At 39.2% G+C, this 14,026-nt stretch overlaps 1 protein-coding gene across 1 annotated transcript in view; it reads right to left on the bottom strand.

Annotated features, from left to right (window-relative positions):
• The window catches only part of IFIH1 (interferon induced with helicase C domain 1), a 56,001-nt gene extending 42,205 nt beyond the window's left edge, over nucleotides 1–13,796 (bottom strand). Inside the window, exons 1-3 of the mRNA XM_060016679.1 lie at nucleotides 13,002–13,796; nucleotides 5,712–5,880; nucleotides 1,085–1,225 (exon numbers count right to left, since the gene is read on the bottom strand). Of these exons, the coding sequence (XP_059872662.1) occupies nucleotides 1,085–1,225; nucleotides 5,712–5,880; nucleotides 13,002–13,457 (766 nt within the window). The 5' untranslated portion in view covers nucleotides 13,458–13,796. The remainder of the gene's footprint in view (nucleotides 1–1,084; nucleotides 1,226–5,711; nucleotides 5,881–13,001) is intronic.
• Nucleotides 13,797–14,026: the final 230 nt, after the last annotated feature.

Genomic DNA, 14,026 nt, shown 5'->3' with positions numbered 1-14,026 from the left:
GCCTTAGTGGGAGTATTTACACCATGAAGATTGGCATATGCTACAAATCAGGGCTTTCTTCTTTTCCTCCGAGAGCCACTTGGTAAACATTTACCAGCACACCAGACTTCAACCTGACTATTTCTAGTGAAAAATGAATGTGGCCATTTGGGGGACAGAGGGAAGGAGAGAAGGATTCTCCTATTACGAGCAAATTAGGGAGGGGAAATAATTAAATTAGTTTGATTCTTCCAGGGCTGTTTCATATCTAAAAGGCGGACATGGTGGATCTAGTACCCACACCAATTAGTTACTGAAATTCAAACCAACTCCTGTTTAGCACTCATTCATCTTCTTTTCTAAAGCCTTGGTTTTGATCTCTATAACCCAGTTGAACCTCTCTGTGACACACCAGTCTGTAAAAAGGGGAAAACGTAATGGCCTCATTTAATTCTCAGAAATTTGAATGAGTCAAACTAATTCATGGGGACTACCCTGGTGGTCCAGTGAGTAAGACTCCATGCTCTCAATGCAGGGGCCTGGGTTCGATCTCTGGTCGGGGAACTAGATCCCGCATGCTGCAACTAAGAGTTCACATGTTGCAACTAAGAAGCCCACATGCCACAACTAAGAAGTCGCATGCCACAACTAAAAGATCCCACGTGCTGTAACGAAGATCCCGCGTGCCACAGCTAAGACCCGGTACAGCCAAAATAGATAAATAAATAAATAAATCTTTTTTTAAAAAAACCCACTAATTCATGTATTTGAAAGTACTTTGAAAATCATGAAATGCAGGACTTGCTTATGATATTTACCACATGACAAGGACCGTGGATATCTTATAAAATAAAATTAGAACCCAGTGTGCTCATGTTCGTAACATATTAATATTGCATTAGTTTTAAAACATTTTTAGACACAAAGAGCAATTATTTTCATTTAATCTCCTCCAGAAATATTATTTTAACATAAATACTCACAAAACCCCAAAGCCCCAAATTTCTCCCTCTGTTTAATAAATCCTAATGTCATCAATGCAGCAACTGATTTTTCCAGAAGTAGTTAATTAGTGCATGTAAAAGTATGTGTGTGTCCCAAGTACCTGAAGCTACAGAAGAATCTGCAAAAGACAGTTCCAATGAATTATTCTCTATGTCCCAGGCCTCCAGACTGGGCTGATCTGTGGCTAAAAGGAGGGGCTCCTTGACCTCAGGACCATCTTCTGGTGATAGATTCTCAGACTCTGTGAATAAAAGTATTAGAATATAAACAATAGTGCCATGCAAGTTTTTATACAATATACATAACTGTCATTGTTATTTTGAAAACAGAATAGGGGTTCCTAATAGAGATTAACCTGAATATACTTAAATACTTTGAAATTCTAAACAGAATGTAAATTGTATTGCAATGCAAGTTTTTATACAATATAAAGAGCTGTTATTTTTATTTTGAAAACCAAGTGGGGTCCCTAGTAGAGATCTGCCTAAATATACTACAATACTTTGACATTTTGTAAGGCTTGGAACATGTTTTTATGTTGTGACAAAGTATTTTTATTTTTTTATATGAACACAGTGAGTAAGTCTTTTGTGATGACTAAATTTTATCTAAAAAGCCAATATAATAAGTATTATGCTAATCATAAGTGTGACGATTTCCTATCTGACCATCAACTTTAGGAAGTAAGCCCCTTGTTCAGTGATACAAAGTCACATGTAAGGCTGCATTAATGAAAATGCAAACTTGGTGGTAGTTTTTCTTCAGCTTGTGCTCTAGCCTTTTTGTTCTCTCACTGCGTGTTCTACACGAGATGTACATATGCTTTAATGTCAGCCTACATTCATGTATTCTGAATTTCTGGAGATTTTTTTTAGAAATTTAATGAAATATTCTGAATCCTTCCTTTCTCCTTCCCACCATTTCTTCCACCTAACATTTTTTTTTCTTCAGCCAACATGTATTGAGTGTTTTCTTAAGACTTTTGAAAGAAAGTTACAAAGAAAGGCAAGAGTTTCTGCCCTTCTGAAGTACAATGTGTCAGAGACTGATGCCATAAAGAAAATTTCTTAAAGTATCATTTTCGATTAACCCATCTTAAAGAATAAAGAGAAAATGTGTGCTGTGTATGGAGAATTTCCTGAAGAAAACTGTTCTGACTTTGGAGTTTGTCTTTAGACAAGATGATTTTATAATATTTGTAGGTACATATTAAGTATGTTTGGGGTTTATAATAATAATAGACAATTTATTTTGTGCTTTACAAATGTTAAATCTTTTAACCCTCAAAATAATCCTGGGTAATCAGTAATATTATTTCACAGAGGAGTAAACTGAGGCACAGAGAGGGCAAGTACCCGGTGAAAGTCACACATCCAGGGACATGAAGGAGCCAGGACTCATTAAGTGTCAGGATCCAGAGCCCAGGCCCCTGTGTTAGTCAGCATGGGCCAACATGATAAAGTACCATAGATTGAGTGACTTAAGTCACAGAAAAGTATTTTCCCACAGTTCTAGAAATAGGAAGTCCACGGTCAATGTGCCAGCAGGTTGGTGTCTGGTGAGAGCATGTTCCTGAGGTTGCAGAATGTCACCTTCTCACTGTGAACTCACATGGTGGGGAGAGAGAAAGAGACAGAGATCTCTCTTCCTCTTCGTATAAGGCCTCAGTCCTATCAGATTGGGACCCAACCTCTGGATCTCATTTAACCTTAATTACCTCCTAAAGACCTAGCTCCAGATACAGTCACATTGGGGGTTAAGGCTTCAATATATGAATTTGGTGGCAGGGGGGCTCGATTCCATCCACAGCAGCTCCTACCACAGCTAACTTTGAATAATGACAGCTAACTTTGTTCTGGGCATCAAGACCTGCTAGAAAAATGGTTAGATTCCCTTAATAATATGTACCGGTTAGCAAACAATATTTAAATTCCTGACTCCCTTGATTGGATTTTCAGTGGAGGACATGAGAAGTAAGCCCTACTTATTTGGAATGAGTTGGTCAGAAGCACCCTGACTGCTGGTAGGGGTAGTGAGAGTGTAAGGGTGCTGAGTCCCAGAAGGGGATTGCATCTTCCATCCAACCTTCAAAAGAAGCTTAGAAATCCCTTTCTACTGGGCTCCCTGTCTTTGTAAGAGCCCACATATCTGGGGTAACAGCCATCATCACCCACTTTGGTTGAAAGAAGGAAAAGCCCCAAATGTAAGAGGATCCTGTCAGGGGACCAGGGAGGGCGAAAAGGATGATGGATAATTGGTGCCACTTTTTTCTTTTCAGGAGGGCTTTATCCCTTTTATAAAGTGTTTGGCCTTGGCCAGCCGACATTATGTGCACAGGCTAGGAGAGTTTGGATAAACTAGTCCCCAAGCCATTCTGAAACAGACATGTAAAGACTTAATCATAATACGAAGTTATGGCATATTATAAGGAAAGTAAAGAGGAAGGCATGTGAACATTAGATGAGGTATATGATGAGGTGTGTTATTATACAGGTATTACGTGTATATATACTTTACCTAGGATTGCTATCGTTCAAAGCATTAGAATTTGAAAAATCGCATTAGCGTCCAACAAGGCACCTTGTAAAGTGGAACTTAAAAATATCTTAGAAAGAAATATGTTGTATGTAACTTGTTGCTCCGCTCCCCCCCAACAAAAAAAAGACAGAAATATGGCGAGACGTTGTCTATGTCAGGAGAAGCTAGAAGACACTTAGAGTTGATCTTTTAGACTTTTTCCTAAACTAGTACACAACTGTAAAATGGGTAAGTACCCTCTACTTTGGGGGATGGATATAACAAGGTCTTTTGTGATCTGCAAGGCTGCTCTTTCTAATATCCCTCGATACACTGAGGCCAAAATTTCCCAGGGAACAAAAAAATTGAGACTGCAGTCATTTCCCTTTGAAGTTCAAGTCCTAGGGTGTTTGTCATGGATGGAAATGGTCGCACAAGGTCTTGAAAGGGAACTCATCATGAGAAGGTGTGATCTGCACTGGGGTCCAGCTCATCCATGAGGTATGTAGGAGAAATCTGGCCCCATTATTGTATGTAAGTTTGGCCTGAAGTCCCTTTAGAATTAGCAAACTGGCATTAGAGTTACATTGTGGAAATAATAGCTGGGCCATAATATATAAATGCAAAAGAACCCATAATCTTGATGTTGCAAGCAAGTGGCACCACTGAGCCCATTCCAGAGAACTGAAGCAAAATCAAGGTGCTTCTACTGAGAGGGATTTTTTTTTAAATACAGTTACACTTTGCTGTGGAAATAGAAACAATGACAGTAGAAACTGGGGGACCTGCTAGTGGACAGATCATGGAATTACTGCTTGGCTTTTGAAAGCTGGATTAACCACATTTGGCTGAATAAATTCCCCTCAAATCCCTAGATAATCTCAAAAAGGGGAGCCTCTTGAGCTTTTCACTTTGTGGCCATCCCAAACATATGACACCATACAGCATTTGCTTTGGGCTGAAGCAAGAAGACCTTCCCTAAACATGGATTACACTTCACTCTCCATGATTCATTTACACACAGGTCCATTAATACTATTTTGTAATTCTTCTGGGCTTTTCAATATTTCATAGTAAAAATATTTGTGTGTGTTTATGTTTGTCTCTCTCGCTATATATACATATACACACACATACGTACACACTGTTGTGTGTATGTGTATATATACACTAGATATATATACACACAGGTATATATGTGTATATATATCTGTGTGTATTTCTAACCACTGAGCAAAATTAAGCTATTTCATAAATAATACAGCATAAAATCACAATATGCTGTTTACTCTAATAATTTAGTAACTATCTGTTTTTCTTTTGCATAAGTAACTTAGAAAATTGTTCACTGTGTTTTTTATTCCATTAGGAAGTGTGGTTTATGGGAATGGGGACTTTGTATGTCTCATTTAAATCCATATCCCCAGCACCTAGAACAGTGTCTGGTACTCATTACATGTTGATTGAATGACTGACTGAATAAAAGAAGTGAAGTAAGCTTGAAATGATTATAATCATTTAAATTATATATAATTGTGAATAAATTATACCAATTATAAGTTGGTAATCATTCATTACCAATTAAACTTCAATTTGTCTTACATATGATATTTTTAAAAGCACAGGAAACATACTCTGTAAAGAAAAATAAGATGGCAGATTATATTAGATTTACAAATGATATATGTGAAAGAGCTCTAGAATGTTATTTTTATTATTATAATTGAATACTTTTAAAAACTCACAGAAAGGAACACTGTGATATGTTAGCAATTACAGACCTTTTATCAAATGTTTAATAAATTCCTTAAAAATTTATATAAATGTCCAGAAGACTATGCAGCAGTTGTAATAATCACTAAAATATTTTCTTCCAATTTATTTGTCTAGGCAATGTTAAAATTATCTTGATAAAAATCTCAGACAATCACTTTGTTTCCAAAATAAGATGGGAAATGGAAAACATGTCGGACAAGGAGTCAGCTGCCAATATTCCAGCCCAGCTTGCTGAGTGCTGTGGTCTTTGGAAGGTTCATCTTTTCCCAAGCAGCAGTTTCCTCATTTGTAAAACGAAGAAAACATACCTCTCAAAATCGCTTGAAATTTTGATTCTAAATACCCTAGTATTTGGCACTGTGTCTACAGGTTTCATTAAACTCTCAGTCACTAGGCGAAACGCAAAAACCCTTCCTTTGTGGAATTAGCAATACCTGCATTGCTTTCATAGCAATCGGTGCCTGTTAACTCCTGGGCAAGCGCATCGTTTCCTGTTTCCCTCAGCACAGTCACAAACGTAGAAAACCAGTTTTCTTTCTGCACGATCCTTTTCAGTAGCTCTCTTACCCCTGCTTCATTTCCATTATTTTCTGCAGCAGAAACCTGTTTTAAGAGAAAAGTAGAATTAAAGAAGTCCAACTATCTTATGAATAAATTTAAACAGGAACTAGCCTTTAGAAAAATTGCACAATTAAGCATATGTATAAAGGCTCATATTCAAATACTAAAGAAAACAGCAATACCGCTTATAGAAATTTTGGATTCTAGGGGGAAAGAAATCCCTGGGCCAATCCCCCTTTTAAATATACACTATTTTTTTAAGCTATTGAGATATTCAAAGCTGACACTTAGGAAACATGTTTTACCTCCGCCATTCTGAATAAGGGGTGCAAAAGAAGGCGTCTTTAATTTCTAGCCATGTTACGTCTATTTGCATCAATTTCTTTCTGTATATCTGGGGCTTGCTGTATCTTTTCAACCCATGGAGTCTATAAACAGGAAATCAAACATTTCTTATCCGACCTCTCTTTCTTCACTATTACCACTATGGAATAAGTAATTACTATCAGACATTTATATTCTTTAATATTTGTATTATTTATTACTGCTATAATATATTTTTTTAAAAATTTGTATTTACTTAACATTATAAGACATTTATTTCTATATTCCTTTTTTAAGTATTGGGCAGAAGCATTTCTATATCCATTCATTACTATTTTTAACTTTCATTTAATTTCTCCTTTAGATTAATCTAGTAAATCTTTTTAAATGTGAATCATTTGTGTAATCCTTATTACAGTGCATCTCCCCAGTTCTTAATACAGCACCAAACATTTGGAGAAAAGATCACATTTAGACCAGAAAGAAATTAGGCAGGACACCATCAACTTGCTGGGCCATTAGTCAAGCCACTTCCTCTCCAGACCTCAGTTTCTACATGTGTAAAATGAAGCAACTGAAATAAAATTACAGCATTTGTCCATCCTAGCTGCATGTTAGAATCACCTGAGGAGCTTTAGAAAATACTGATGTCTGAAATCTACCCCCAGAGATTCTGATTTGTCCATGGGGGGAAACCAGAAACTTTTTTCAAAAGCACCTCTTGATTCTAATCAGCAGCTTAGGTAAGAAGTACTAACTTACATACTCTCAGAGGTCTTTCTCAACATTTGCCCATCTTCTACATGTATAATATGGACTATTCAGCTAGATTAATTGTTTCCTACAAATTTGTGTATTTTCTAGTCCTATAAATATATCCAATAACCATTTAATTTCAGGAATTCACATTTTTGGAACAATGTCTGGTACAAATTCAGTGTTTATTATTATGATGACTGGGAAAACATCTATCTTTACAAACATTTCACCAGCAGACACTACTTAGTACAAGATTATACCACATGATTTCTACCCAAAGAATATGTTCGTTTCATCAGCTAATAGATAATTATGTTATTATACATGTTTTGCATATATCAACCCAACAACTCTGAAGAAGATACCGATATTAACCCATTTTACAGATCAGAAATCCAAGGCTCAGAGAAGTCCAGTTACCTCTCTAAGGCCACAAAGCTAGTAAATGGCAGAGGTCGAATTAGATCCCAGGCATTGGCTTCAGAGGCTGAATACTGCCTTACTGAGCTGTAATTATAGCTGGTAATTGTCTCCAATTTTAAGTTCATTTTCTGACAAGAAGTGGTTAAAATGACTACTTGACTTAATAAAATTAGGCGATTTCAGTCCATCTCCCCCACAGCATTTCTAAGCAGATTCTTGCTCATTTCCTACTTTTCTTTAATTTTGTTAATTTTCTAGTGGAAATCCTTTGTCTTCTCTGATGTTTGTAACATCTCTATTACCTGCTAATTTAAGCAGTAGTCTCTAAAGATGCTAAATGAGACTGGTTTGAGCACCTTATTTTAACTCAACCATTTCCATTTTTAATTATCTCAGCCTTTTATCAGCTTTAAACTCATTCCACAGAAGTAGTAATCAGAAAGCATTTCTCTAAAATGAACAAGTGAAGCACTGTAATAAAGACTTATACTTAAAAACCTAAGCATATTATATCCACTAAATTTTCTTTGACAATTAACCAGTTAGTCGATCTTTACTGTAGAATTGTATTTGTCAAGCTTGCTTTGTCCTTACTGAGTTCAGGCATTTGAGAATCATTATGCCATTATTTCCTGCAAGTATTTTTATTATTTGAATGTGGAACTACATATATAATACCCGTGCAATTTTAGCAGGGTCATCAAGATTCTGAATTTTTAAGAAATCTTCCTAGTTCCTTCCTGCTAGAAAGTACATCAATTCCCTTTAAAGCAATCACACAATGTTTTTTACTTAAATTTGTTCTCCTATATATAAGATCCCAATAGGGCTTCCCTGGTGGCGCAGTGGTTGAGAGTCTGCCTGGCCATGCAGGGGACGCGGGTTCGTGCCCCGGTCCGGGAAGATCCCACATGCCGCGGAGCGGCTGGGCCCGTGAGCCATGGCCGCTGAGCCTGCGCGTCCGGAGCCTGTGCTCTGCAACGGGAGAGGCCACAACAGTGAGAGGCCCGCGTACCTCAAAAAAAAAAAAAAAAAAATCCCAATATATACACTTGATTACTGAAATTCTTGGGAAATGAATATTTAGACTTGAGCCTGAAACAGGACATATAATGATTCCCACTCATGTTCCTTCCCCACTGAATGTATTCTCTGAATATGAAGTTAAAACTGTCTATGGATACATTGTTAACTAATTTATAGAGTGTAAAATAAATATGAGTTTGTGGGTAATACAGTTCAATGCTTTCATATCCTGAATTCTTTTTTTTTTTTTTTTTTTTGCGGTACGCGGGCCTCTCACTGCTGTGGCCTCTCCCGTTGCGGAGCACAGGCTCCGGACGCGCAGGCTCAGCGGCCATGGCTCACGGACTCAGCCGCTCCGCGGCATGTAGGATCTTCATGGACTGGGGCACGAACCCATGTCCCCTGCATCGGCAGGCGGACTCTCAACCACTGCGCCACCAGGGAAGCTCCCTGAATTCTTTGATCTATGTTTTTTCTAACAGAAATCAGTAGAGAAACCAAAGATATTTCGTTTAAGCACTGGCTTGCCAACACAATTGTAAAGTTGGATAAAAATGCTTTCTTCCCCCTCAGAACAACCGTAGATAGCTATTTAAATATAATGGTGACCTTTTAATATAGCAGAGCTCAACCCTCAGTACCAGTAAATCAGGAAGCAAAACTCTTACGTTAAAAACAAAGAATTTTTAAAGAACAAGTTCCCTCCAAAAGTTAATGTCTTTCTGAATGACTATGTATTGTCACAATGACATAACTAATTTCTTATTTGTACTTTTTGTTGCTAATAAAATTCTTACCCATCCTAATTTACCTGACATTACAATGAGCTAGAAGAAGATTAACTCTAATACTCAACTTCATGTAGATGGAACTGGAGGGTTTCTAGTTGGACTGGTGATATTATCTGCTGTTCTACTGTGTAAATGAAAGGTACAGAGTGTCTTCTAGGACTATAGATGTTTGATGCTTTGAACTGGGCAGGGCTGAAACATGCAGCTTACTTAATCTGTTCAAATTGATATTAAGACAGTGTGGAGGGGCTTCCCTGGTGGTGCAGTGGTTAAGAATCCGCCTGCCAATGCAAGGGACACGGGTTCGAGCCCTGGTCCAGGAAGATCCCACGTGCCGCAGAGCAACTAACACCATGTGCCACAACTACTGAGCCTGGGCTCTAGAGCCCGTGAGCCACAACTACTGAGCTTGTGCGCCACAACTACTGAAGCCGGCGTACCTAGAGCCCTTGCTCTGCAACAAAAAGAGAAGCCACTGCAGTGAGATGCCCGCGCACCACAATGAAGAGTAGGTCCCGCCTGAGGCAACTAGAGAATGCCTGCACAGCAACGAAGACCCAACACAGCCAAAAATAAATAAATGAATAAACAAATGAATTAATTTTTTAAAAAAACACTATAGAAATGTTTACATGATCCACAGTTCATGGCTGTCTAAGTCATGGATGTGCTACGATGTCACTTAGCATCCTAAATAGAAGCAGGCCAGTACAGGGACACCCCCTTGCTGTTAGGGAGCATCTATTATAATGATCTATAAAGTGATTCTTGTATTTATTGCTGAGTCCTCAGTGTTTGCAATAGTGCCTCACATATACTAGACATTCTTTAATTATTTGTTAGAAGAATGAACACTGATCAACACCGCATAGTAAACTCCGTGAAAGCACAGACAGTATTTGTGTTATTCTCCAATCATTTCAGCACTAGCATGGTGTCTGATGCAAGGTGCCGCTCCATAAATTTAAACCGAATGAATGAATAATCAGAGGATTAAATAAATTTCTTTGGGTACCTGCTGGTCACAAAACTAAATCTAGGATCATGTTTTTAGAAGTGCTTACGTAAGAGGGGCAGGGATTGGGAGGTGGAGGTGAGAATCCAAGACCAAGTAGAAAGTGTCAACCGGAAAACAGGAAAAGCATTAAAATAAAATGTTTTTTAGAAGTTCTGATTTCTTAGTTAAATGCTATTTTAAGGTGTCAAAAAAGCAGATTTGGAGATCTTATATTCGTCATCCACCCATCCATTCCCCAATGCCTGGCAAGGCAATTCATTACTCCAAGTGTTTTCATTTCTTATTCCAGACAATTCCTTGGAAATAAATCCAATCAATCAACACTTATTAAGCACCAATATTATACTTAGTCCTAACTGGGTTCTGGTTTCATCCTTAGATGAAAAACATTGTTTCTCCCTCAAATCACAGTTTAATCCAGGGACTTTAGGAGGCAGATCTCAATTTCAACATGGGGTATTTACCTAAATCCCTGAAACTTTAAATTCACAAGGAAATGTGACCAAATAAATAATAGAAGTCACATCATAACCAAACAGCTCTTTCTTATTTATAAAGCCTTTTCATAAACACTATTTCTCACTCATGTTCAATAAAATACTGTGAATGAGACAGGAAATTATTATTATGTCCATTTTCATGGGTACACTTAGGATCAGGAAACAAATAATGTAGTCCAAAGTAACGCAGATGGTAAGAAACAGAGATAGATCTCAAATCCAGGCCTTGCCATTCCAAATTCCCATGCTTTCCCCACTACACTTTGCTGTTATACGATAAACATTCCTCAAGGACCCCATATCAACATGCTGGGGATTCTTCTAAACCTAGTGGTGCCTTTCCATCATCCGCCATTGATTCCTTTTGAGACTGATGGTACCTGTAAAATGATGTGTACAAAAACTATTCCAAAGTTTCACGCAGACACTATTGCTCCTTTGAAAGCCTCAGATACATAGCTCCTCTAGCTTTCAGGGCCTCCTTTGAAATACGACTCTGAGGGAGAATTTGGGTTGCTTTGGCCTTAACTGCTACCACTACACAAATGTCCCTTTACTCTATATCTTCTTTGTGTCAAATCCCTTGCATTCCTGCTAGCTGCCTCCAAGCTTGCCAGAATCAAGAACTTGGATAAAAACTAGCTGGCAGAAATTCAATCCAGGCAAGACAAAAGTGATGCTGATAGGCAGACATATTTAGAGTAAATAAGGAGAAGTGCTGTTTCGCTGGCAATCGGGACATCGTACCCACTAAACATAAACAGCTTTGTGGTGTTACTGGACTCTGTTGCTTCTGGACTTCCTAACAGCTACTGTGGCTGGAAATGCCATCTTCCATCTCCAGCTGGCTTGAAGGCTGCATACTGTCTTCCAAATTAAGTTTCTGCCACAGTGATGTACACATTTGTCATATCCAGCTGGACTACTATAATGCGTTCTAGCTGGTTCTCAATACACAAAACTACATAAACGTTACCGACAACAGTGTAATGTAATTTACTAGTTGGGAAAACCAGTCCTCAGAATTAGATGCATGCTTGGGTCTTTGGACAGGCCCTATGGCTGTCAAGAGGACGAAGGAGTATTAACTTTAGTCACTAAAGACCAAGTCACATCATAGGCTGATACGAGTCCCGTGCCCAGAACTTTGTAACAAGGATACAAACAGTTGATGAATTAAAAAGAAAGAGAGAAAGAAAGTGTCAAAAATCATAGCATGTTAGACTTTGACCCTCAAAATGGGTTTATTTGCCTACATGCCTTTCAAAATAAGACTTTTGACGCACACCCTGAGTAAGTCAGATTTAAATAGGTAAGCATTTCTATACTCCACAGGACATCCTCACTCATTGAAAAACAATGAACAATAAAACATTAAGTGTAAAGTCACCTGTAAAATCCATCCTGTCAAAATGCCACGTAAAAAGTCCACTATTCTTTTATTAATATGAAAAACTGCAACTAGCAACATATTTTTTCAGTTAATTATCTCCAATTTTTGATTCCCAGAGAGTTGAAACTTTGAGTAAAGAAAAAAAAAAGTGTGTGTGTACTATGTAGTTTCCCCATTTGGACCAAAATTAAATGGTATAGTGCATAATATAGGCCAGAGATTGGCAAATGTTTTGTTTAAAGCCCAGATAATAAATATTTTAGGCTTTGTGGGCTATACGTCTCCGTACAAATGCTCTTAAAGCGCAAGCGCAATCATAGCATGTAAATGAATGAGCGCTGGCTGTGTTCCAAGAAAACTTTCTTTATGAACTGAAAATTTAAACACCATTCTTAGCTTTCGGGCTGGATTTAGCCCATGGATCATGGTTTGCTGATCCCTGTTCTATGGAACTTTATAAAATAAGACATAAAATTTCACACCATCAGGAACTAAATCCCTAGCTCTGCTAATGTCTTCCTGGGAGAACTTCGGCAAGTTATTTAAACTGCCTCAGTCTTCTCACCTGTAAAACGGCACAGTTAATAACATAAAAAAACCTCAATAGATTATTGCGAGCATGAACTCTGATAATACATTTTGCAAATGATACTAATTGCACACAGTAAGTGTTTAATAAATGTTGTCTATTAGCATACATTATTATTCTAAAGTTAACTCCTCTTTAGTTTATTTCAGTGAAAGAATTAGAAAAGTAGCCGTTTTCAAAATTATGTTTTCAAAAGCCTAGATATTCTCTTCTCAAGGAGGGATCCAAATTTACCAAAAGATATCAAAGAACATTTGGAATGGGGCAAATGGAGGAACAACCCCGAGTTGCAATACCTGTACCTGCCTACAAGTCCAGCTCCATTTGAACTGACACCTACCCGATTTCTGTCTTCAACTGTCAACAGCTCTTCCATCACACATCTATCCAAGACATCTGTAACCAGAAGCTTGTCCACCAGTGTGGGCTGAAGGAGGTTCAGCAATTGGAGACACTCATCGTGAGCATTCTCAAAGGATGGAGAGGGCAAGTCTGTGAGCTCAGGGTTCACGTAGCGGGCGGCTAAGGGGTTGCCTGCTAGCCGGAGGGCGTCCACAAACATCCTAGTCCAGCCGAGGGGCCAGGCCCCCTTCTCCAAGGTGTTCAGAAGCAGATCAGCTGCCTGCATGTTCCCGGTGGTGGCGGCCGTCCTCTGAATCTGCTCTTTCACGTCTGCAGGTAGAAAGGTCAGGTAGTCCAGTACTGGCTCCACCTGGATGTACATTTTCACTCGGGCCCTGAAACACGAAATGAGATAGCAGAAATTCTTGTCTGCGGAATACCCATCCGACGACATCTTTCCTTCTCAGAGGTCGGAGAAGATTCTCCCCAATAGACGGACAAGTTGCTGTTCTCAGCTCAGCGGATGAGATGTGTGGCCCGCTGCTTTGGAGCGGCAGGGTCTGCAGCGATGCTCCTGGCAACGACGGGGTTGCCTGCACGACGCCCAGGTGGGCGCGCGAGGGCGCGGTCGCACCTGGGCAGGTAGGCAGGACGCGGCGGCGGCGGCGGCGGCGGCGGCGGGCGCTCGCAGGGGCTGGGGACCGGTGCGCCTCGTCTGCGCACTGGGGTGGAAGCTTCTGGGCCAGCTTTCCGCCAGGCAGTTTTATAGTTTGCCTGATTACGGTTTCTGTTTCGATTCTCTTCTTCAGGACTTTCCACACGTAATCCGCCGGGCGGGGAGTGTCTGGTCTGGGAGGAGCCACCCTTTGGTCGGTTCCGGTATGCACAGTCCTTCGGTCAAGGGCCCTGTGGGAAAAAGAAAAAGAAAGGGAATTCTCTCTTCCAGCGAGTAAGACCTCAGCGCTCCAGCAATGCCAGCGGGTATTCCGTCTACCTTGCAGGGTTCGGCCTTACAATTCAGAC

This window comes from Delphinus delphis, chromosome 7 (genome assembly GCF_949987515.2).
Source record: "Delphinus delphis chromosome 7, mDelDel1.2, whole genome shotgun sequence".
Taxonomy (NCBI): Eukaryota; Metazoa; Chordata; class Mammalia; order Artiodactyla; family Delphinidae; genus Delphinus; species Delphinus delphis.
This window is presented reverse-complemented; position numbering and strand designations above follow the sequence as displayed.